Below are 26,476 nucleotides of genomic sequence, written 5' to 3'. Positions count from 1 at the left end.
CTCCCTACCCAAGATCCTTGAGAGTAAGAACTGCAGTGCTTCCATTTTTGTCACTCTAGTACATAGAAGAACATGCAAGCATATGCTGAACTAAATTATATTTCAGCAAATATTATAAGTACTGACCATAAAAATGAAATATTTTGACTACACAATATTTAGGAATGTTTATGATTACACAACTGAAACCCCTTATATACACACATAAGTTGTAAAAAGCAAAACATGCTAGATATTTATTTTTAACCACAAGAACTGATACAGGCAAAAGGTACTGACCATACCTTGTTCGTTTCCTACAAACACTTAAAAACAAAACAAAACAAAAAACCCAACAAGGAGTAGGAACAGAAACACAAAAAAGAGCTACCCCTTTAAAACCAGCTACACATACAAAAGAAATAGAAGACCAGGATCTACTCCCAACCCACTACTGAGCTATATCCCTAGCCCTTTGCAGTTTTGTTTTGAGACAGGGTCAAAATTGCTGAAGTTGGCCTTGAACTGTGATACTCCTGTCTTAGTCTCCAGAGTTTCTGGGATTACAGGCATGTGCCACAGGGCCCAGGAGGATATATATTTTTTCTTTTTCTATATTTTGTACATAAAAGTGGAATTCATTGTTATATATTCATTCATGCACACAATATAACAATATGATTTGGCAAATATCATTCCATAGTATTTCCCCTTTTCCTCCCCTCCTTCCTCCCCCTAGAGCCTTTTCTTTACTGATCTTCCTTTGATTCTCCCCCACTGAAGTCTCTCTGCAGAACATGGAAAAGCTTAATTGAAAGAAATGTATGTTCTTTGTGAAGAACTTAAATAATAAAATTTTTCTCTAATGATAGCTACACTGTTTATTCAGATTATGGAGATTTTGTTTTTGAGGTGGGATCTGGCTGTGTTGCCCAGGCTGACTCCTGGGCTCAAGTGGTCCTCCCACCTCAGCATCTCAAGTAGTTGACAGTACTGGCATACTTCACAATGCCCAACTTCAGATTATGGATTAATTCATTGTCTCAATTCTTTTTGTTTGTTTGTGGTACTGGGGAATTGAACCCAAGAGTGCTTTACCACTGAGAAACATCCCTACTCCTTTTTGATTTCTTCTGAGACTGGGTCTTGCTAAGTTGCCCAGGCTGGCCTTAAACTTGTGATTCTTCAGTCTCCTGAGTGGCTGGGATTGTAGGCATGTGTCACTTGCCCAGTTCATACTCAATATTCATCCTTAGTTAGTAGAGAAATATAAATCAAAACTATAAGACACCACTTTGCACCCACTAAGATGGCTTTTTTTTTTTTTTTTAAGATACATTAAGTGGGGGCTGGGATTGTGGTTCAATGGTAGAGTGCTCACCTAACATGTATGAGGCACTGGGTTTGATCCTAAGTACCACATAAAAAAACAAACAAAATAAAGGTATTATGTCCATCCATAATTAAAAATGAAATTCTTAAAAAAAAAAAAAAAGATACATTAAGTGTTGGCAAGAATATGGAAAAATCATAATTCTCATGAATCGCTGGTGGGAATATAACACAGTGTAGCCACTTTGGAAAGTCGGGTAGTTTTCCTAAGGCTACATATAGTCACTGTATGACCCAATGATTCTACCTCTAAATATATACCTCAAAGAACTGAAAATACATGTTCACACAAAAATTTGTGTATGTATGTTCACAGTAGCATTATTTTTAGCAAAAAAGTGGAAAGCAACCCAAATATACATAAACTGATGAATACATTTTTTAAAAATGTGGAACATTCATATGGAATAAAAAGGAATAAAGCATATGCTATGACACAGGGGAAGTTTGAAAACATAGTAAGTGAAAAGAACTCAGTCATGAAACGCCATATATTACGTGGTTCCATTAATATCTAATGTCTAATCCTAAGCAAATTCAGAGAGACAGGAAATACAGGAAATAGAGTAGTGGTTGCAAGAGCTGTGAGGAGGCGGAAATGGAGTGACTGATAGTGAATACAGGTTTTCTTTTTCAGGTGATGAAAATGTTCAGATTAGTGATAATAAAACACTGAACTTTAAAATGGTAGTTTACTGGGTCTGGACAATGGGAACCTTAAAAAAAAAAAAAAAGGTAGTTTATGTAATTTACATCTCAAAAAAGCTGTTAAGATAATATTTCATAACCACAAATATAATCATACTTTTAAATTTTAGTCTGATTATCTCAGAACACTCACCTCATTCTTCCCATTTTTGTTATTGTTACCCTGTGAAATCATTTTTTCTAGGACGGCAAGAAGATGCAATGCTTTCTCAGCCTGGTAAGTTAAAATGTATAGGTCTACAAGCAAAAAACACACTGCTTGGGCAAATTTTTCTTCTGGTGGGGAAAGAAAACAAACAGGAAAAGTCAAGTTGAAATCCAAAGGGAAGCACACATCTCAGACCACCCTCCAAAATAGGATACAAAGCTCTAAAGAGTAAAACCCTAAATCTTTATTTACCCAAGTGAATGCACATCACCCACAGTCATGAATGAAAGCAATCTGCTATAGCAGCAATGCCATTCTATCAGGCATCTCAAGGCTTCTCACTTTAGGGATTTAGGGACTGTATCTTCTTTGGTAAAGTATTCACTAAACACTAGCAGATGTAATGAAGAATATTATTACTTCAGGTGAGAAGAAATCCAAATTTCAGTACCTGTTCTACTAATTGTTCAACTTTTTAGACCTCAGCTGGCTGGCTTATAAAATGGGAGAATACCTGCATGAAGTCAAGGATCTCTTGAAGTTCCTTTTTTATTTTTTGGTATTAGGGATTGAACGGAGCTTTATCACTGTGCTACATTCCCAGCCCTTTATAAAAGTTTTTGAATTAGAGTCTTGCCAAGTTGCTGAGGCTGGCCTTGAACTTGTGATCCTCCTGCCTCAGCCTCATGAATTGATGGCATTACAGGTGTGTACCACTGTTGCCCAGTTTTCAAATCCCTTTTAACTAAAAAGGTCTATGACTCTTATGAAATGGATTTCTTTTCTTAGAAATGGAAAAAAGAAACAATTGCTTGCAGAAATAAAGGATGCAAGGTGTGAACTGCAGTATATTAGAAAACAGAGACTGCCAAGAGGAAAATATAAAGACAAGCCTTCAAAGGAAGGATATAAAGAAGACAGAAAAGATAACTTGGTGTGACACAAAACTATTTTATTTTCCTTTCCAAAAAAGGAAACAAAAGGGAAATGTAAAGTCTAAAAGATAGCTGCTATAATCAAGAGCAGAAAAATTCAAAAGCCTTTAAAGAATGAAATCCATTTAAAATTTGAAATTAACATCTCCAAGGATTCCTCAGCACATCTAAGACAGAAGATATTACCTAGGTTACAATGCTTTTCAGCTCTGCCCTGACTACTACCCCTACTCCTGCCTTTTCTTGTGATACTGGCTACTTCTATCTTTATTTTCTATGGGTTCTCCTCACCTAAGCTCCAGTCACAATAGCCTCTCTGCTGTCTTTTTACCATCACTCACTGCAGGTCCTCTGGCTGAAATGCTTTCCTCCTCAAGAATTGCACGAGTCACCTTTCTTTATTCAGATTTCTTTTCAAATACTGACTTATTCCAGAAACTGATTACCTTATCTAAAATTAAACATCACTAATCTCTAAACTCTTACCCAATTTTAGCTTTACTTCACAAAGCATCCCAACTACCTCACTGTGTGTGTGTGTGTGTGTGTGTGTGTGTATGTATTGTATTGCTTTTTCTATCATTACAAATTAAGCTTAATGAGGGTAAAGACTTTTCCAATTTTGCTCATGGCAATATCCCCAGATCCTAGAATGTTGTTTGTCCCATTGCATTGGGTCATGTGCACGATAAATATACTATATGAAATATCTGAATAGGACCAGGGTGTGGTGGGAGGTGCTTGCAATCACAGCAACTAAGGAGGCTGAGGCAGAAGGATTGTAAATTCAAGGCCATCCTCAGTAACTTAGCAAAATAAAAAAGAAAGGGCTGGAAATTTAGCTCAGTGGTACAATACCCCTGGGTTCAAGCTCTAGTACCACCAAAATAAACAAACAAACAAAAAAATAGAAAATGAGTAGATATAATTCCAATTTTTGATATTCTAAAAAAGGTCAAACTATAGAGATGGCAGATGATACAAAAATGAGCAATGGCAGGGCGTGTGTGTGAATGAGAACATATAGAACTTTCAGAACAGTAAAAACATGTTAAGTAATACTATAATGGATACATTTATCCAAACCCACAGAATGTATAGCACTAGGAGTGAACCCTAAGGTAAACTATGGGCTTTGTGTGATTATGATGAGTCTACCTACTTTCATCAACTGTAACATATTTACTGGTACATTTACCATAGAGACACACTGGCAGTGGAAGAGGGTATAGATGGGTGGGAGAAGAAGGCACATGGGAAATCTTTGTACTTTCCTCTCAATTTTGTTATGAACCTAAAACTGCTCCAAAAAAAAAAAAAAAAAAACTTTTTTTGGTACTGTGGATTGAACTCAGGAACACATAACCACTGAGCCATACCCCCCAGCCCTTTCTTGTATTTTATTTAGAGGCAAGTCTCACTGAGTTGCTTAGTGCCTCACTAAATTGCTGAGGCTGACTTTGAACTCACGATCCTCCTGCCTCAACCTCCCCTCCACCAGCTGCTGGAATTACAGGCATGCATGCATCATTAAGCTCAGCTTTTTTTTTTTTTAACTTAAAAAGTAGTAAGATAGAAAAATTATAATAATTTTCAAAAAAACTGATGGATTTGAATACTATTGATTGCTGTATTCTCTTCAGCTACAATATATATTAACAGAATTTTGTTAACTGTTTAGGGAATTCTACAAAACACAAATAACCGTAGCTTTATAGAAAAACACAAGTGAGTCATAACTTTGACTATTAGCTACATATAAGAAACTACCTGATGCTTAAACAATCCTTCCTATTTGATCTCTCTCTCAGCCTGACAATCCTTCCTATTTGATCTCTCTCCCGCTCAGCCTGCCTGTTCAGTCACCAAGTTGTCAGGATAGGAGGAAAGAAGAGAAGGCCCTCAAAATGACCCTCTGGAGCCATAGTAACCAGCTGCTCAAATAGCTGTCAGCAAAAAGGACCCCACAACTCTTCTCAAAGCCCACAGGAGTACGTTCACACCCTACCACTTGTTCTGTGGTAACCACATCAGAAATTAGGTGTTCAAAATTAGGAATTTCCACTTATATTACGAATTTAAAAGAAAGGAACTCTGGAGGAAAAAAGGCAATGTGAATCAAAAACAACATCAGACTGCTTGTGAGCTGGAACTCAACAGCTTCTCTAATAATGACCCCCTGGGTCCACTATTCCCTATGCTGCTGTTTTCCTTTGCTTTTACTATTCTAACTTGATTGAGGTCAGCAATAATAGCTAGTCAAGATAACAAAAAAGCTCACATAGTTCTATACTACCTATGATTACCTACAAAAATGTCAGCAAGACAAAAATGAAATACTATTCTCTCCTCTAAAATTCCAAATGCTCCTTTAAATTAAGCACAAAGGTAAAAAAAGAATCCAGTTCACCAAGGTAGTGTTTAAACAGCAAAGTCTTTCCAACATTTTCCAATACTATTTGTAACAGTTATATTTAAAAACTGACTAGAAAGAGGTGCTAAAAAATAACCCTGGAATAATTTAAATGTCACATAATTTTTATCTATTCTATTAAGAAAAATGGACACAAGTTTCTTTTTTCTTTAAATAATGACATGTGATTCTCTTATAAATATTATCTAGGTAAAAATACCAGAAAATTTTACAAGTATGAGAAGAAAATTTGTGACTTGACAGATAACATACCAAAAGGTTCTATGAACTGATAAAGTTTTTCACCAACTGATATTGCTTCTGTATACTGCCGTAGGTGATAAAGAATGACTGCTTGATTATAGTACAGCATGCTGTTTTCAACATCATCTAATCCATCCATTTCTTCAACAGCTGAGTGGACCTATAAAACAACCAATGGAAAATGTGTTCTAACAACAGTAAGAAAATAAAAAGCAATAGTGAAAGAATTTATATGAATAAATAAGAACACAGAGTTAGGTACAATGGCACATGCCTATAATCACAGCTACTCAGGAGGTTGGGGCCAGAGGATCACTAAGTTCAAGACCAGCCTAAACAACTTAGTGAGATCCTGTCTCACAAAATAAAAAGGATTGGGAACATAGCTCAGTGTTAGTGCACCCCTAGGTTCCATCCCCAGTACAGTCAAAACAACAAAAATTAGGAACATAGGTCAACATTTCTTTTTCTCTTAAGAGTACTAGAGTTTGAGCCCAGCACCTCAAATATGCTAGGCAAGTACCCTACCACTGAGCCACATCCCCAGCCCTTAACGACATTTCTTTGTTTTTTTAAAAAATATATTTTTAGTTGTAGACGGGCATAATAACTTTATTATTTTTGTATGTGGTGCTGAGAAGCAAACCCAGTGCCTTCTGCATGCTAGGCAACTCGCTCTACCACTGAGCCATAACCCCAGTCCCATGATATTTCTTTCTTTCTTTTTTTTTTTTGGTGGTGCTGGGGATTGTACCCAGGGCCTTGTGAATGCTAGGCAGGCATTCTGTCCACTAAGCTAAATCCCCAGCTCCCCATATTTCTTATTTGAATTTTCTACACTATCAACAATAATTATTCTCATATGCTAAAAATTATTTTACTCATCTGTTTCAAACAGAGTAAAATTCTGTTACATCAGTTGTTCTAATGGGACTTTGTTAAGTATCAGGCAGTTTTCTTCCTTGGCATTGTGAAGATATGTTCCATTTATTAACAGTCCAACTTTCTAGCCTCATGAGTAATAAGAGGCTATATAGAGAGGCTGGGGTTGTGGCTCAGTGGTAGAGCACTCACCTAGCACATGCGAGAGCCTGGGTTTGATCCTCAGCACTACATAAAAATAAATAAATAAAATAAAGGTATTGTATCCAACTACAACTAAAAAATAAAAGAAATAATAATAATAAAAAAGCTACATGGAGAGTGGACAAAACTCAAAATGATCTTTCCCATAAAAATGCTATGCAGTGTGCATAATTTGATTCCATTTTCTAAAAACATAAAATTTACACATTAAAAAACAATAGCTAACCATTTATGTGTCAGGCTTGCCACATTAAAATCTTTTAGGGATGAGAATACAGCTCAGTGGTAGACTGCTTATTACCTAGCATGTGCAAGATCCTGGGTATGATGCCCAACAACCCCCCTACTGACCCCCCAACCAAAAAAAAAACAAGGAAAAAAATCACTTTTATAGGTTAATCCTTGCCAGACCTCCAGAACACAGATATCATAATTTCTACTTTATAAATAAGGAAATGAGCACAGTAATCTTATCTTATCCAACACTATATAGTTAAGAAGTATATTTTCAGGGGGGTGTGTGTGGGGGGGGCGGGTGCTGGGGATTGAACCCAGGGCCTGTGTATGCCAGGCCATTTCTCTACTCCCGAGTTATGACCCCAGATCTTTTTGAGAGCTCAGGCTGGCCTCAAGCTTGGTGATCCTCCTCAGTGTTAGCCTCCAGAGTAGCTGGGATTTCAGGCATATGCTGTCACCATGCCTCTTATTCTAGGAGCTCTTATTATAAAAAAAAAAAAAAAAAATAGTTTCAAGGCTGACCTTATACTCCAAGACCAAACAAATCTTTTGTACAAAAAACTGTTTATGGGCCATACTGTGCATTACCTATGATATCAGCCAAGATAATCTGGGTACTAATACTGGAGTAATAATGAAACCTGACAATGAAACCTGACAATGTACAAATTTATGAAGACTAGAAGCAGTTAGAAAGACAGCCTGGTTCAAACTTTGCTCTTAAAATCTTGCTCCTCCCCTTACTAGCTGTACAAAATTAAAATTATTAAACTTCCTATACTCTAAGGTTAAAGATGAAATAACAAGTTCCTATCTCAAGGGTTGAATATGAGGACTGTATGAAATAAGACATAAAAAGCACTGAATAAAGAATCTGGTATCAAGGAAGCATTCACTCAATGTTGGCTATTAGCCTCATTTTCATTGGAAAAAAAAAAATTTTTTTTTTTTTTTTTAAACTGGGGATTGAATCACAGGTGCTCTACCACTGGGTTATGTCCACAGTCCCTTTCATTTTTTGGGATAGGGTCTTGCTAAGTTGCTGAGGTTAGCCTCAAATTTGTAATCCTCCTGGCTTAGCTTCCTGAACTGCTGGGATGATAAGTATGTGCCACCACACACAGCTTTGTTGAAAACTTTTAACAGGACTTAGAAATGACTTTAATCCTAATAAAAAATTATGAAGAACCCGAAGGAATCACTTATTTCTCAGTGCACCATATTTTAGGACAATATTATACAGTATAAAAAGTACTCATTATTGTAGGACAGCAGCTCAAATGGATCTTAAGATACCCTAAAAAAAAAAAAAAAAAAATGACACCCTGTAGCATTTAGCAGTAATTAAAAACGCCAGCTTCAAAGTAAAAAAGGAATTGGGTTTATGTAGCTCTAGTACCTAAAAAATTGTCTGACAATTTAAATTTACGTAGCTATCTGTCCCTTAAACTTTCCTACCCATTTTAAAACACACACACACACACACACACACACACACAGAGGGAGGGAGGGAGGGAGGGAAACAGGCAGGCGGGGGAGGGAAGCTATTTTACAGGGCTATTGAGAATAATACATGAGACATTACATACAAGTTCTTAGCATAGCCCTGTCACAGTACTTCATATATGGCTAGCTGACCCTATCAGTACCATCAGTATTATCCCTCTTAATATCAATGATCTAGCCCTGTGATGGGATATGCTACATACTGCTGTTATGACCAGAACACTGACCAATTCCAGCCCAAACCAATTATTAATTAATCACCTATTGATACAAAATACTAAAACAATTTGACATTATAATTTATATACACACATATACTATATAAATATCTTTATATATATAAAGATACATCCTTACATATATACTCTCTCTCTCTCTATATATATATATCTTTATATGTATATATAGATACAACCCAGATAGAGGCTAAACAGATTCCAAAGATACATTAATTAAAAAAAAAAAAAACACTCAGGAGCTAAGATTCTTCATATAGTTCTACTTGAATTCTTTCTTAAAATCCCAAAGCTCATTTAAATTTGGTATATTAGTCTACTCTGTTCAAGTTAATTAAAAACTAAAAAGAAAAAGTACAACATACCTTTAATTTCCTGGAATAATTTTATACAAATAAAATTAATAACGACAAATGCTTCAGATACATTAGAAATTGTGCTGGCAATATAAGACAAGAAATCACATTTGTTTTCCTTAACTATTTGTATTTTGCAAATTAACACAATACTTTCTTATAGTTAAATTCATTTGTGTATCACCTGATTCTTCAGCTGGTTAAGTGTTTGTCTCAAATTATCTGTTGTTGTTTGGTTACTTTTAAAAAACTCAGCTACTGCTGTATTCAAAATTATTTTATAATCATCTTTGTTTATATCTTGTAGACAGGCAAGGTGTTGCAGACAGGCATCATAATTTCCAGACTAAAAAAAAAAAAAAAAAACCACACATACACACACAAAATTACATACCAGCTTTAAGAACATTATTTCCAAATATATTTCACTAAGCTTTACTTTAAAAATTCTTAAAAAAATAGAGTCCCCCCCAAATATACTAATTAAAGTCATTAGATAAAGCAATATTCATGTCAATTATGAATCTGTACTCCATTTGTGTACAATGTCAAAATGCATTCTACTGACATGTATAACTAATTAGAACAAATAAAAAATTAAAATTAAAAATAAAGAAAAAAGAATCTACATTTCCTAGGAATCAAACTCTGACACTGACACATTATACCAACAACATATGTATGTACTTACTAGATATACTGGTATGTATTGGTAGCAGGGTTAAATAACTAAGTCTAGGCAAGAAAAGTAATAAAATTACTTCAAATTTTAATTTCTAGTAAATATACTTTGAATATGCCAGTATCAAATTCTTTGACTTATATACATATATATACACATCCTAATATCAAATAAAGTTTTCTTTCATATTGTTTAAGGTCAGAAAAGCTAAAATTCTGACAATAAATTTTGGGGGTTCCACTTTTAAAGTACATTCAAGACAAAGAATTGAACAGAGTAGTGGAATGAAAAGACTGACCAACATATTTACAAATCTAAATTTAAAAGACTTAAAAATTAAATTTAAAAGACTTAAAAAACAACAGAGCGAGAGTTAAAACATGTTTAAGAAAACACAAAAGCTTGAGAATGGCTAAAATTACTTCCATTCCTTTTACCATAGTTAGTTAAGCTCTAAAATGTTATAAAAGTAAACCTACTTCTCTCTAAACTTAACTCAATTATTACAGGAAAAAAATTTATACATTTAAAAATTCACTGTGAAAAGATTCATAGTTGATAGTCAAAATTGAGCAGATTGAAAGAGAAGCCATTTCTTACTGTGAAAGCCTGGAAAGCACTGGTGGATAATTCCTTCTCTTGATCAGTGATCCCAGAGGACTGACCAGTTCCTTCATGTTTCTCTGCTCCCTGATCTGCAAACATAAAAGTGTTATATTTTTTTGTTATTGTTGTTTTGTTTTTAGAAATGAAAGTTGTACAATGAATTGGTCCGTATTTCTCTCTCTCTTGTGGTGCTGGGGATGAAACCAGGCCTTGAGCATGCTAACCATGTGCTATATCACTGAGCTATACCTCCAACCCCTCCAACCCCTCCTTCTATTCTTTTATTTTTATTTTTTTAGTTGTAGATGGACACAATACTTTTTATTTTATGAATTTATTTTTATGTGGTGCTGAGGTTCAAACCTAGGGTCTCGCATGTGCTAGGCAAGTGCTCTACCACTGAGCTACAACTCCAGCCTGCCCTCATTCTATTTTTTTTTTTTTTAATATTTATTTATCCTTTAGTTTTCGGCGGACACAACATCTTTGTATGTGGTGCTGAGGATGGAACCCGGGCCGCACGCATGCCAGGAGAGCGTGCTACCGCTTGAGCCACATCCCCAGCCCCCCCTCATTCTATTCGTAATCAAGTTGTCAAAGTTAGAACTCCCTCAACACTGGCCAATTAGTGTTACATGAAGCCACTCTTTGGAAAACTTGAAAATGCCTCCTTGGCAATGGTAGAACACAATAAAAACCTGCATGCCTACTGAAGTAAGGACTACAAGCTGTTGACAGAGACATTCAGGCTGAGAATATGCTCCCTTAAAAATATTAGATCCGGGGGCTGGCACTGTGGCTCAGTGGTAGAGTGCTTACCTAGCATGCTTAAGGCACTGAATTTGATCCTCAGCACTACATAAATGCAAAATAAAGATGTTGTGTCCACTTAAAACTAAAAGATAAATATTAAAAAAATTAGATCCACCACTCAGCAATATTAAAAAATCTGATATATTCAAGAAACTACGCCAGGTCCTGGAGATAGAAGGAAATTACAAATACACCCACAATGACTTCAGGAGGTTTGTAATCTAAGTGGGAAGCAGTAACATTTAACAGTTAGAAAATGATACAAATAAGTGCTCACAGTTAATTTCTAGTCAAAGAATGCTTCTCCAGGCTTAGAAATCTAAAAGTCAGCTGGGCACTGTGGCACATGCCTGTAATCCCAGCTGCTGAGCAGGCTGAGGCAGGAGGAGGTCAAAGCCAGCCTCAGCAAAAGCGAGGCACTGTCTCTAAATAAAAAATACAAAATAAAATAAAATAAAAATAAAAAATTAAAAAATAGGCCTGGGGATGTGACTCAGCAGTCGAGTGCCACTGAGTTCAATCCCCAGTACCCGCTCCCCCCCCCCAAAAAAATCTAAAAGTCAACAATTCAGTTTCCTTAACTCAATTAAATGTCTATATGCATCCTGATTAAAGATTAATGATTCTGAAATGTGCATGATGGCACAGTCCTATAATTCCAGCCTACTTGGGAGTCTAAGGCAGGTGTATTACAAATTGGAGAAGTGGAAGGAAAGGTAACAGGAAAATAAAAATGACAAAATTTTGTTATTTGCATGTATGACAAGTAACAAAAAACCCCACTATTACGTATGCTTAAAATACACCAATAACATAATAATTAAAAATGGTATTCAGTGACTTGGGTGTAGCTCAGTGTTAGAGCTCTTGCATAGAACACATAAGACCCTGGGCTCAATCCCTAGGACCACATAAAAAAGTGATCTTCCCCCATAAGGAAGGGTAATAAATTGAAACTAAATGCACAAAATTCTTGGTTGGCCATCCAGTTATCTCCATACCACCTTCTAAAACATATGCTCTCCAGATTAGACCTCATTCTTTAATGGGATTTCTGGGCCCAATTATTAAATTGACTTAGAAACAGAGATCAAAGGGAAACATACCCAACAATTTGCTAAGTAATTGAAGATTTTAGACTTCTACTTAAAGCAGAGTGGCACAACTAACTACAGCTCTCATTATCCCCTAGGAAATGTATAAGTCTCCTAAAATTCTCCAAGAAAAGAAAGAAGCCAATTTCAATACAAACAAGCTGGACTCTAAGGCTGATAAGAGACTCAACAAGTCCCATTTTTATTTACATTTCAGAGAACTAAGCTCGATAAATAACCTTTTACATGTAAACTAATCATTATTTTACCTACATTCTTTTACTTCAGGATAAAAATTTTAAAAAATACACTTCAGTAAGATTACCATTTTTTCCTTATTATGTTTGTACACATTTCAAGTTTTCTGTAAGAAATGGGTATTAACTTTTGTAATCAGTTTTTCAAATGTTTTAAAACATTCACTATTTATAACTGCTGACTTCTTACCAGATAGAGTCTGCACATAATTCCACAATGTGTCTTTATTTGTCCAAAAATAGTCTCCATTACCAATTGAAAGTGTATATGACCGTTCATCCATAAGCTTCACTTTCCTTCTACTCTGGCTTAACAAACATGGCTGACCTTCTAGGTGTGCAGAGCTCTTCGACCCACAAACCTTGACACTCTTTAAGCCAATAGACTTCATTTCTAACCAAAGAGTTAGTTGCCTCTAGGTTTCAACAACGTAGACAAGAAATGCACCACTTTTTCAAAACTGAGAAAGTCAGTTAACTGAAAGCACAGGTACATTCCAATACAGAATGTTAACAATTCAAATTTGATTGGAGGATGACTATAACCTATGCAGTCAAACTATGGCCCCAGATGTTGAAGAAAAGATTTTCCAAAGAAAAAAGGAAATGTGAAAAGACCTAAGGAATCAACTGCTATTGCCACACAATACTGATAATACTTTTTGTGAAGCATTCCTTTCCAAAATAGTAATAAAAATAATTCAGGCTAATTAAAGTCCCCATATAGGTTAAGGTTAAGACACCTGAGGTTAACATACCTCATATGTGGTTTCTTTCATTGTTCCTTTTTTTTTTTTTTTTTTGTACTGGGGACTGAACCCAAGGGTGCTTTACAACTGAGTTGTATCCCCAGCCCTTTTTTAAAATTTTGACACAGGGTCTAAGTTGCCCAGGCTGGCTTCAAAATTGCAATTCTCCTACCTCAGCACCCTCAACCCCATGGAGTAGCCTGGATGACAAGTGTGTGACACTGCGCCTGGCTCACATGTGGTTTCTATAACCTGAAGAAGAAACAACTTATCAAAACCCCACATATAAATGGCTGGCTTCTACATAGCACAGAGAAATAACATACAACCAAAGAAACTATCTTCTATAGCCCCAACCTTTTCTTATTAAGCCATCCTAATAGTCCAAATTCTCTGGCAACTTAAAACCTAGGATTTTGTGTCCCAGCTCCAGCTACTTCCTCCTTTCAAATAACCATAAAAAGTAAAGTCAATCAAGTCATCCTACAAGTTTGTTGGTATTTTGTTAGTCAACAAAATGATACTGGTTTCACTCCACTCTTCTATAGTATACAGGAAAATAAATGTGAACCTTATACTGCCTCTTTCACTTTGTCTTTGGTTGGTGCCCCTCTACTTTGGGATACCTCTCCCTTTAGAACTTGGCTGAAATACAACTCTGGGTGTGGGATTTGCTGGCTAATCCAGCTCCAAGAAGCCATACAACCCAGAAAGGGTGAACTGGGATGAGTTTTAACTAACTGGGAAAAAGAAACAGGAGGAAGCTGGATAAGTAAATCATCCCTCCTTTCTCTCTTCTATGCACTGAAGTTTCTCCTCAAAAAACCTTCCAGAAAAATACCACATGCAAGTGACCTGCATCACCCTTCACCTTACTTCTCTCCCTTACTTTCAGTACTCTGGATTTGCATCTTCCAAAAAATAAAAATAAAATAAAATAATTGGGTTCTGCCTCCAAGAGGACATGGGCTGAAATACACACCTTTCATCAGTTGATCCTCACAAGTTACAATCCTTTGAGGTTAAGGCTATTAGGATTCCCATTTCACAAATGAAGATGCTGAGTTACTCACCTAAGACCCCTTTCCAAGGAGCACAGCTTTCTGTTTGTCTACTGTACCAAACTCTGCTAATTTTACTCTAAACTTCATTTTCCACATTTGCTTTTGTCCATCCTACCATGACCCTAGAGTAATATTAGCCAGCATTTAAAAATATTAGTGCCTGAAATGATCTTATTTAACCTTTTACCAGTTCTGTAAGGTAGGCATTATTATCATTCTCATGCTACACATGGAAAAGTTCCTCAGGGAGCTTCTATTCAAGAGATCTTCTTGCTGTTCTTTAAAACATTTTCCAATCGAGAGTGTTGTATATTTCTTGCTCCTTCTACCCACATAGTTCTTTATCATTACAGTCTCTCTCCAAAATATCACCTCTAGAGAGCCCTTCTCTAATCAATCCATCTAAAAAATGAGGTCCTTGCTCTCAGTTATCTTCTTTTTATTAGCCCATTTTCCATTGCTAAAGCAAAATACCTGAGGCTGGATACTTTGTAAAGAAAAGAGGTTTAATTAGCTCAGTTTTGGAAACTGAAAGTCTAAATTTGGGCAGCCACATTTTCAGTCATGTTTTTCTTTCATACTATTTAATAAACTCCATTAAGATATAGACTTTGTCTTGTTTCCTGCCCAGTGCCTAAAGTAGTGGCTTGCAAAGAAGGCTGAATACAATAATACCACACAGTATTAGCTGGTCTCAGGTGGTCCTGCATTTTCAGTCTTGCTTTACTTAAATTCATCTTCTACCACACACAGTGTGATCCACTCACTTACCTTTTTCGTATTTTTAAAAATTTTTGTGGTGCTGAGAATAAAACTCAGGACTTTGCATATGCTAGGCAAATGATCTATACTAAGTTCCTAGCACCTTGGTCACTTACCTTCTTAAATCCTTTCATGGCCCTCTTTTGTTACCTAATGAACAAGACCCTCCATGACAAGGACCCTGATCTCAGGAACTCAAAGAGGAAGCAGCATGTAAGGCAGACTCTGAATGAGGAAAGTGTTCACCAAATGGAGAAGAAGGTTATTACAGTTCAGAAGCTCAAAAGAACAGAACACTTCATAAGAGAGTCAGTCTGGTGTGAAGAGCTTGATGAGTTAAAAAAAAAAAAAAAGCTGCTGGAAAGAGACTCTAAAGAAGCTCATAAACCACATTAAAGATTAAGGATTTAATGCCTAAAAGATGGGACAATCTTAGAACATTTACAGGCAGGGAAATGCCATCATCCAATGATTGTTTTGGGGAAAAAAATAGAGTGCAGCAACAAAGAGAATGGATTCAATAAGAAAAGACAAGAACCAATCAGAAGGCTACTTAATGAGAAACACCACATTAAGAGATAAAGGCTACAACCACACCAGGTGAAATGGAGATGGAAAGGAGCAGAGATTTAATGGAATGACACTAAACATTCATCTACTTTATACAAATTCAACTTTACTATCCACACAAATTCAACTTTACTATCTACAGAACCGTTTGTTATTATGTGGCCATAAACTTAAAACTGTAAAAGAAATAGTCCCCTAATCACAAAGGACCTTATTCTTCAAATATATAGATTTACACAGCTCTCACCAAATGTAAATATGATAGGTCTGTTTCTAACAGAATAAAGAGCAGGTTTTCAAAAGCGGTACTGCGTTACATCCATTTCTTCAACACCTAAGGCAGTGCCTACACTAACTATTTATGAATGAATTCACCAACAGAAGGCTTTTAAATTGAGGAAGGACTTAAAAAGTGGATGGGTTGTAGGTCTAAAAGAATGAGTCTGGTCAAGTAAGTGCAATGGGATGGGCAGGTAGGAATGGTAAACTTGGGGAACAGAGGTATGGTCCTAAACTAAAAAGGAGGATGTTGGTCCCCTTGTCCAATCTTGGACACGCCTCTCTGTAACTTTCCTCTCCATTTATCTCTCCCTATTCGATATGGCTCGCTTCTTCATTCTGCTCAATTATCATTTCCTCAGGCCTTTTCTGACCAACCTATCTAAAATTCTATAGCTCATGCTACTACCCTCACTTTTTAAATCGTTTTCCTCTTAGCAGATTAATGAAGAGATTCTCTAAATTTTCGGGGGTGGGTGGTGGGTGGGTAGTGGTAGTGGTGCTGGGAATTGAACTCAGGATCTTGTGCATGCTCTACCACTGAGATAGGACACCAGCTATGGAGACCTATCATCTGTTCCTGTATTAGGGTCAGCTGACTTGTATTTCAAATCAAAGTTCAGTTGTTGAGGTAAGGACCCACTAAAATCTACAGCCATTTAGATTTCTTTTTCCCTTTTGCAGTACTGTGGACTGAATCTGGATGCTCTACCACTGAGCTACATACCTAGGTTTTATTTTATTTTTTTTTATTTTAAGAAAGGGTCTCACTAAATTGCAGACGCTGGCCTCAAATTTGCTATCCTCCTGCTCTAGTCTCCCAAGTAACTGGAATTACTGTGCATGAGCCATAGTATGCAGGGAGATTTTTTTCTTTTCTTAAATTAAACAGCACTGTAAAAAAGTGTGGTGAGGGCTGGGGTTATGGCTCAATGGTAGAGCGCTTGCCTAGCACGTGTGAAGCACTGGGTTCGATCCTCAGCATCACACAAAAATAAATAAAATAAAGGTACTGTGTCCATCTACAACTAAAAATAAAAATAAAAAATAAAAAAAGTGTGGTGACCACTTTAAGTTCTGTCGCTTAAATTCCTTCCAATAAAACTTCAATGCCACAGAGACTATTAATTTCTTGCAGGGAACATGTGCCTGACTTTTGTAGAAGTTGCCTGGAAAAAAGTTTTATATTCCTTACTGAGGAAGATTCTAAGACGGGGAAAATAATTCACCAATAAAATCGAGATTATGTAATTAATCTTTGAGGAACTGGAGAAAAACAGGTCCTGAGCAGAAGGTATCAGCACAGACACTGAAACATCATGCCTATTTAAACAGTGGTTTTCACTGTTAGTTCCACAGGACATCGCTCAAGTGGCTGAAACAGCCCAGGTGACAAAAATGCACCTGTGTACACCGGGACGAAATCCTTCATTTGCCTTTCTCATTGGGAAGTCGAAAAGTCTGAAGCGGCAAAATAAATTTACGTCATTTAGACCAGAGTTATTTTGGAGACCCAGGGCAGAGGCGGTCAGTAGGGGGTTTCACGCTTCGCTTGAGTAGAAAACTATTGGACCTGCGGCCCAAAGACTCACGTAAGCCACCGCGAGACAAAGGTTGGAGGAAAGAAATGCATGCCCCCAAGTAAAGTCGTCCTGGAATCCCCACCCCTAGTCCCCACCCCGGGCGCCGCCGACTCCGCGCGCAGGATCTGCACACCCCCGCGCGTCCCGCTGCCTCAAAGCACCCGGCGCCGACGCCTCACCTGCAGCCTTGTCTGCAGCCATCTTCCCTCCTCGGCTCGGGTTCTTCCCTGCAGGTGGCGTGGCCCCGACTCCCGCCGCCGGGCTGGCCGCTGTCGTGGACCTCCGAGGTCAACTCTGAGCCCACCGCAGTTCCGGGCCCCCTTGTTCCGGCCAGGGGAGTGGGCAGACCGCAGGCTGAGGAAGTGACGAGGCTAGTTCGCGTCGTCTAGCAACAGGAACAGCGTCCCCGCCCCGCCTGTGCCTCTGCCTCCCGCCATCCGCAGCTTCCGCCCTAAGGCGTCCGGGTACACATTACTTCCGGGGGCTGCGTCCAACCGCTCCTGTAACGCCAGCGTGGGAACTGCGGATGGCCCCGCCCCACGCCGGCGTCCCCTTCTCGCCCCGCCCCCGGCGGGGCGGGCGCGCGACCCGACATGACGTGCGCGCGCTAGCTCGCATCACTTGCAAGTGTGCCAAGTAGAAGCGAAAGCAGCTGTGCCAAACTCTTCTTTTGCTTATTTTTTATTTTTAATTTTGTTTGCTTATTTTTAAAAAATATTTTTAGTTATCAATTGTTTTTTAAAAATTTATTTATATGCAGTGCTGAGAACCCAGGGCCTCACACATGCTAGGCAAGCCCTCCATCACTGAGCCACAACCCCAGATCCCCTTTGCTTATCTTGCCTAAAATACCAGTGTCAGATCTTTTGACCCTCATTTTACATCAAATCATGTGCTAAGCACGGAGCTTTCTTTTGGCCTAGACTGTTGCATTAATTTCTCACAACAACCCTAAGAGGCGCTATTGCAGTTCCCCGTTAAAAAACAAACACGTTTTAATTTTATATCAGATTTGTAGAAAAGTTGTAAAGATGATTCATAGAGCTCCTGAGTACTCCGCATCTAATGTTCCCTATTGTGAACGTCTTAATTATTCAATTACTATGGTATGTAGGTCACATCTATGGAAAGTTTGATGCATCACTATTAACTCCACACTTTATTTGGATTTCACCAGTTTTCTGTTCCAGGCTCCCCGCATTTATTCAAGTCTCTGCCCTCCTCTTCTAGGGATGGAACCCAGTGCCTCGCAGATGCTAGGCAAGTGCTCTACCGCTGAGCTACATCCCCATCCTTTTCCCTTGTTTTTGAAAAGTACTTTTTTAGAATACTGGTAAAATATTTTGGAGAATGTATCTCAATTTGGGTTTGTCCAATATTTACCTTATGGTTAGACTGAGGCTACGGGCTTTAAGAAGAATGTCTACAGAGGTAACTGGCCATTCTCATCACGTCAAATCAAGGGTATATGCTATCAAACAACTTGTCACTGATTATGCAAGCCTTGATCATCTCTTTGAGCTGTTTACTAGTTTTCATTTAAACTTACTTCCTCTTACCCTTCCACACTAATCTTTGGAAGCAAATCACCACACTCAGGATGGGAAGGAGGATGTAGAGTGCTACTTCCTGCAGTGGGGAATAGGTAAATACATTTTCTTCTTCTGGGGAGATTTGCCTCTTCTCCCCCCATGTAGTAATTTGCTCAATCACATGTTTATATCAGTGTGGACTCATGGATTTATTTATGTATTTATTTGCAATGATGGGGATCAAACCCAGGCCTTGTGCATGCTAGGCAAGCAAGTGCTTTACCACTAAGCTACACCCCTAATTTTAAACTTAATGTAAATAATCATGCTATATATATTTTTTTGTACCAGGGATTGAACCCAGAAGTGCTTAACCACTAAGCCACATCCCCAGCCCTTTTTGTATCTTATTTAGAGAAAGGGTCTCACTGAGTTGCTTAGGACCTGACTAAATTGGTGAGGCTAGCTTTGAACTCAAGATCTTTCTGCCTTAGCCTCCCGAGCTACTGGGATTACAAGTGTGTGCCAGCACACCCAGCTCATGCAATATATTTTATTTAGGGTCTTCAATCTTTTCCATGCAGATATCCATGTTCTTTTTTAAAACCATCAAGTTTTGGAATGCTTTTTAAGCAATATATAACTGAAACAATGTCTCCCAACTCCTCATTTCCTTATCTGGTTCAAGTGACCAACTAAAGTGTGTAGATTTTACTTCTTTGATATGATGGATCCTTCCATTCTCACTGCCACGTCACTCTTCTCTCACAAAAGTAAAAAATACAGCAAATCCCATGTGTCTGATTCCCCCAGTTTCATTTTGCCATTCATTAGTTTCATCTGCCTCCTTCCCCTTTTTATTTTTCCAGTTTGAGTATTTTACAGTAAATCTCAGACATCATTTCATATCATCTCTAAACACTTCAGTATGCATATATGCATATATTCGAAAAGAAATATGAAAATAGTTTCTTGCATACCCACAATGCCATTATCTAATCTAATAAAATTCAAAATAATTCCTTAGCATCATTCAATACCCCCCAAATACTCAAATTTCTTCTATGATATATTAAAATAACCTCTTTGTGGGCTCAGTTGATAAAGTGCTTGCCTTACATGCACAAGTCCCTGGGTTCAATCCCCAGTACCACACACACACAAAAAAACTCTTTGTAATTTAAAAATCGGGATCAAAATGAGTTATTCATTTATCTTGGTTTTATCTTTGTGTTTGTGTTTTATGTTTCTCTTAATCTAGAACAGTACCTCCCACCTTTTTTTTTTCCCTGCATTGACTTTTTGATGAAGTTGGAATCCACTATAACGTCCCTCCTTTAAGATTGGTTATATTGGTTCTGTGTGGAATGAATCTTTTATACTCAATATTTCCTTTAGGCTAGAAGTCAGTTCTAAAGGCCCTGAAAGAAAATATTTTTCCTCATAATTCCTTTTTCATGGTACTGTATGCTTTCTACATCCTTATCAGGAGGCATATCAGGTTAATTGTCTCACTTTTTTGTGACTCTAAGATTGATTTTGGGATTCAAGTATCGATGACCTGATTTTGTACCCTTTCTGTCAGTCTTTCATGTTGCGGTTTATTTTAAAATCTTTTATTATTTTTGTGGTACAGGGAGATCAAACACAGAGCTTCATGCATGTTAGGCAAACACCACAACTGAGATATACCTTCTGCCCCTTAATGCTTTTAAGGGAAACACCACAACTGAGATATACCTTCTGCCCCTTAATGGTTTTAGAAGCATTAAGGTCCATTCCCTAAACCCATTATTTTTCTAATGACTGAAATGATTTTCCATTTGGACAATCCAGCATTTTTGAATGAGAGTCAAGGTTAAGTGAAGCCTCCTTAAATTCTATACCCTAGACATCCCCATGCTTCACCGCTTTCCCAGCCTAACTAGATCTCTTCAGTACTAGAGAACTTTTCCTTATGTTCAGGAATATTCCAATATGCTGAAGTTTACTTTATGTCAGAAAGGCAGGATGAAATTTTAATTTTTTTCCTGTAATTATCAATATTCAGAAAAATGAGTTGATATCCTAGCAATCTCCAGGACTATTTCCTTTCTAAAAAAATTATTCCGAATCATGGCTTTTTATATATTCAATATTTTTATTTATTTTGAACAAGAGATGGTTTTCCATTTTTTAAAAAAAAATTAAGGATCTTATCAAGATGCTGAGGGTCTCACTAAGTTGCTGAGGCTGGCCTTAAACTTGTGATCCTCTTGGCTCTGCTGCCTGAGTCCCTGGGATCACATGTGTGTGCCACTGTACTTCTTGCCTAAATTTTTTGGTTAGAATTTTCAGTACAGTCTTGAGCCTAAGTAGTGAAAATGGACATTCGTTTTTTTGTTTTTTTTTTTTTTAAGGTAGCGGGGATTTAACTCAGGAGCACTCACCCACTGAGCCACATCCCCAGCCCTTTTTTCTATTTTATTTATTTATTTATTTATTTATTTATTTTATTTTTTATTGTGGGTTGTTCAAAACATTACAAATTTCTTGACATATCATATTCCACACTTTGATTCAAGTGGGTTATGAACTCCCATCTTCACCCCACACACAGATTGCAGAATCACATCAGTTACACATCCATTGATTTACATATTACCATACTAGTGTCCGTTGTGCTCCGCTGCCTTTCCCATCCTCCACCCTCCCCCCTCCCCACCTCTCCCCTCCCCTCCCCTCCTCTCTCTCTACCCCCTCCACTGTATAACCCTGAGGGTCTCCTTCCATTTCCATGCAATTTCCCTTCTCTCCCCCTTTCCCTCCCACCTCTCATCCCTGTTAAATGTTAATCTTCTTCTCCTGCTCTTCGTCCCTACTCTGATCTTAGTTACTCTCCTCATATCAAAGAAGACATTTGGCATTTGTTTTTTAGGGATTGGCTAGCTTCACTTAGCATAATCTGCTCTAATGCCATCCATTTCCCTGCAAATTCTATGATTTTGTCATTTTTTTAATGCAGAGTAATACTCCATTGTGTATAAATGCCACATTTTTTTTTATCCATTCGTCTATTGAAGGGCATCTAGGTTGGTTCCATAGTCTTGCTATTGTGAACTGTGCTGCTATGAACATCGATGTAGCAGTGTCCCTGTAGCATGCTCTTTTTAGGTCTTTAGGGAATAAACCAAGAAGGGGAATAGCTGGGTCAAATGGTGGCTCCATTCCCAGCTTTCCAAGAAATCTCCATACTGCTTTCCAAATTGGCTGCACCAATCTGCAGTCCCACCAGCAATGTACAAGTGTACCCTTTTCCCCACATCCTAACAAAAGAGGTGAAAGACTTATACAATGAAAACTACAGAACCCTAAAGAGAGAAATAGAAGAAGATCTTAGAAGATGGAAAAATATACCCTGTTCATGGATAGGCAGAACTAACATCATCAAAATGGCGATATTACCAAAAGTTCTCTATAGGTTTAATGCAATGCCAATCAAAATCCCAACGGCATTTCTTGTAGAAATAGAGAAAGCAATCATGAAATTCATATGGAAAAATAAAAGACCCAGAATAGCAAAAACAATGCTAAGCAGGAAGTGTGAATCAGGCGGTATAGCGATACCAGACTTCAAACTATACTACAGAGCAATAGTAACAAAAACAGCATGGTACTGGTACCAAAACAGGCGGGTGGACCAATGGTACAGAATAGAGGACACAGAAACCAATCCACAAAACTACAACTATCTTATATTTGATAAAGGGGCTAAAAGCATGCAATGGAGGAAGGATAGCATCTTCAACAAATGGTGCTGGGAAAACTGGAAATCCATATGCAACAAAATGAAACTGAATCCCTTTCTCTCGCCATGCACAAAAGTGAATTCAAAATGGATCAAGGAGCTTGATATCAAATCAGAGACACGCCGTCTGATAGAAGAAAAAGTTGGCTACGATCTACATTCGGTGGGGTCGGGCTCCAAATTCCTCAATAGGACACCCATAGCATAAAAGTTAATAACTAGAATCAACAAATGGGACTTACTCAAACTAAAAAGTTTTTTCTCAGCAAAAGAAACAATAAGAGAGGTAAATAGGGAGCCTACACTGCCGCAGTCTGTCTGGCTGCAGCAAACTAACCGGGGGGTGACGAATAACTTGTGTATGTTGATACAGCAGGAGTTGGAGCCGTTTATTGCAGGACAGGAGCAGTATTTATACATTCCACACAGCTTATCTAATTAGCATAAACTAGATACATCAGTCAACCAATAAGGAATCTCCACACTTAATGGCTCGCTTTTGTTACTTCTCAAACCACTCCCTCTGGCATTTTGCCAGGCACCATCCAGACTTGTTTACGAACTCTAACGTTCCCCTGGCAAAATGCCAGGTGTTATTTTTGACTTGTTTACAGACTCTAACATTTCCCCCTTTTGTTTAATTTAAATAACAACCATAGTGGTTTTTACACAAACACCATAAATAATCTGCTACAAGCAGAAGGGGAGGATACAAAATGTCACAATACCAAGCCAATTGATGGCTCCATGCAAGAAGCCCTTGGAAAAATTATACCAGCAATGACACTGTTAGCAAAGATACCGAATTACAATTTGTTATAGATTACAGTTTGTTGTCTCAGTCCAGGTAAAGCAGTGTCTCAATAGATTAACTCACAGTCCAGGTAAATCACAGTCCAGGTAAGTTCTGCAGGCAGCTAGCTTAAATCACAGTCCAGGTAAGTTCTTCAGGCAGCTAGCCTAAGCTGTAGCAGCAGAAACAGCAACAGCTCCGAAGTCTCCTCCGTTTTTCAGCCGAAGTCTCCTCCGGTTCTCAGCAACACGGGAAATTTTTCCATCCTCGTCCTCACCGGCACTGGGACGAAGGCAGGAACTCTTGCAAAGATGCTAAAGAAAATCCTGTAGCATTCCACTAAGAAAACAACCTTCTGAACAATTTAGTACATTATCTCAAGGATTTTACATTTGAAATAAGCCTTAATGGTGCTCATTACTCATTAGCTTCCAGGTGTGGGAGAACCATTGTAGCTTAGTTATTGGCATTGAAAATGACCAAACATCAGGGACACCAGTAGCGTCTTCTGCTGGCTGTAGCGTCCTGGGCAGCCCCAGATGGCCCTGGGGAGTGTCCCGGACTCAAACTGCTACTGGGCACAGGGAGCAAGAGCCTGCGAGACTGTGCCTCCAGGTCAGGTCTAGATTTGGGCTCGCGGCAGTGGAAGAGCCAGCTCCCCGGCCAGGAGGCGGGAAGGGCCAGTCGCCATCGCCTCTTGGAAAATCCTTGCTGCGCTGTGACCGGCTTGCACACTCAGCAGTTGCCTCTCCGCTTCACGCACCCTCCGGTAACGAAAAGTATTTAGTAATAGCCTTTTGCTGCAACTTTTTTTCTGATAATCCTTCTTCTTCTGAACTTTCTTTTTCTTTCTGACTAGAGTTCCTGGGCTTCTATCAACACATGCCCTAACTATTCTTGGTTCCACTGGGGTGCCTTCTTCCCTTAGTAATTTACTTCTCACCCCTTCCATATTTTCGTCACAAAGACAATACAATACACTGAGACAAAACAAGACACAAACATACTGTATCAATCTTTTCCATTTTCTCGAAATGGCCATTTTTCCTCTCGCCCTATCTGCCTAGGGACGAGCAGATTTGCTCCCGTCCTATCTATGGACAGGCAGCTTTTTTTTTTTTCGTCACTTACCCCCAAGTGTCCCCGGGGCTCCCCGTACGGGCCACCATCTGCCGCAGTCTGTCTGGCTGCAGCAAACTAACCGGGGGGTGACGAATAACTTGTGTATGTTGATACAGCAGGAGTGGGAGCCGTTTATTGCAGGACAGGAGCAGTATTTATACATTCCACACAGCTTATCTAATTAGCATAAACTAGATACATCAGTCAACCAATAAGGAATCTCCACACTTAATGGCTCGCTTTTGTTACTTCTCAAACCACTCCCTCTGGCATTTTGCCAGGCACCATCCAGACTTGTTTACGAACTCTAACATTCCCCTGGCAAAATGCCAGGTGTTATTTTTGACTTGTTTACAGACTCTAACACTACACCCTGGGAACAAATCTTTACTCCTCACACTTCAGATAGAGCCCTAATATCCAGAGTATACAAAGAACTCAAAAAATTAGACAATAAGAGAACAAACAACCCAATCAACAAATGGGCCAAGGACCTGAACAGACACTTCTCAGAGGAGGACATACAGTCAATCAACAAGTACATGAAAAAATGCTCACCATCTCTAGCTGTCAGAGAAACGCAAATCAAAACCACCCTAAGATACCATCTCACTCCAGTAAGATTGGCAGCCATTTTCTATTTTATTTAGAGACAGGATCTCACTAAGTTGTTTAGTGCCTTGCCATTGGTGAGGCTGGCTTTGAACTCTTGATCCTCCTGCCTCAGCTTCTTGAGCTACTGGGATTGCAGGCATGTGCCACAGTGCCTGGCTGAGAATGGATATTCTTGTCTTGTTTCTGAATTTAGGGGAAAGTATCCAGTCTTTTAGTACTAAATATTATGAGGGCTATGGGATTTTTTTGGTAAGTGTTCCTTTTTCTCCCCCTCCCCCTCCTCCCCCTCCCCCTCCCCTCCCCTCCCCCCTCCTCTCCCCTCCCCCTCCCCCTCCCCTCCCCTCCCCCTCCCTCCCCTCCCCTCCCCCTCCCCTCCCCTCCCCCTCCCCTCCCCTCCCCCTCCCCCTCCCCTCCCCTCCCCCTCCCCCTCCCCTCCCCCTCCTCCTCCCCCTCCCCTCCCCCTCCTCCTCCTCCCCCTCCCCTCCTCCCCTCCCCCTCCTCCTCCCCCTCCCCTCCCCTCCCCCTCCTCCTCCCCCTTCCCCCTCCCCTCCCTCCCCTCCCCTCCCCTCCCCCTCCTCCTCCCCCTCCCCTCCCCTCCCCTCCCCTCCCCTCCCCTCCCCCTCCCCTCCCCCTCCCCTCCCCTCCCCCTCCCCTCCCCCTCCCCTCCCCCTCCCCTCCTCCTCCCTCCCCTCCCCTCCCTCCCCCTCCTCCTCCCCCTCCCCTCCTCCCCTCCCCCTCCTCCTCCCCCTCCCCTCCCCTCCCCCTCCTCCTCCCCCTTCCCCCTCCCCTCCCCTCCCCTCCCCTCCCCCTCCTCCTCCCCCTCCCCTCCTCCCCTCCCCCTCCCCTCCCCCTCCCCTCCCCTCCCCCTCCTCCTCCCCCTTCCCCCTCCCCTCCCCCTCCCCTCCTCC

The 26,476-nt window shown here is 39.3% G+C and overlaps 1 protein-coding gene across 4 annotated transcripts in view; it reads right to left on the bottom strand.

The window, feature by feature from the left end:
* The window catches only part of Cnot10 (CCR4-NOT transcription complex subunit 10), a 71,049-nt gene extending 52,878 nt beyond the window's left edge, over positions 1–18,171 (bottom strand). The window contains exons 1-5 of one of the 4 annotated variants that reach the window (XM_058576509.1): positions 17,899–18,171; positions 10,543–10,637; positions 9,445–9,606; positions 5,849–5,999; positions 2,213–2,355 (exon numbers count right to left, since the gene is read on the bottom strand). In XM_058576509.1, the coding sequence (XP_058432492.1) occupies positions 2,213–2,355; positions 5,849–5,999; positions 9,445–9,606; positions 10,543–10,637; positions 17,899–17,920 (573 nt within the window). In that variant the 5' untranslated portion in view covers positions 17,921–18,171. The remainder of the gene's footprint in view (positions 1–2,212; positions 2,356–5,848; positions 6,000–9,444; positions 9,607–10,542; positions 10,638–17,898) is intronic. The other 3 variants (XM_058576508.1, XM_046437181.2, XM_046437180.2) reach the window with 3 other exon arrangements.
* Between the last annotated feature and the right edge of the window lie 8,305 nt (positions 18,172–26,476).

Source organism: Marmota monax, unplaced genomic scaffold (genome assembly GCF_021218885.2).
Source record: "Marmota monax isolate L192 unplaced genomic scaffold, Marmota_monax_Labrador192_F-V1.1 WCK01_AAM20220418_F8-fsc00021, whole genome shotgun sequence".
NCBI lineage: Eukaryota > Metazoa > Chordata > Mammalia > Rodentia > Sciuridae > Marmota > Marmota monax.
The sequence above is the reverse complement of the archived record's forward strand: the minus strand, read 5'-3'. Positions and strand labels throughout refer to the sequence as shown.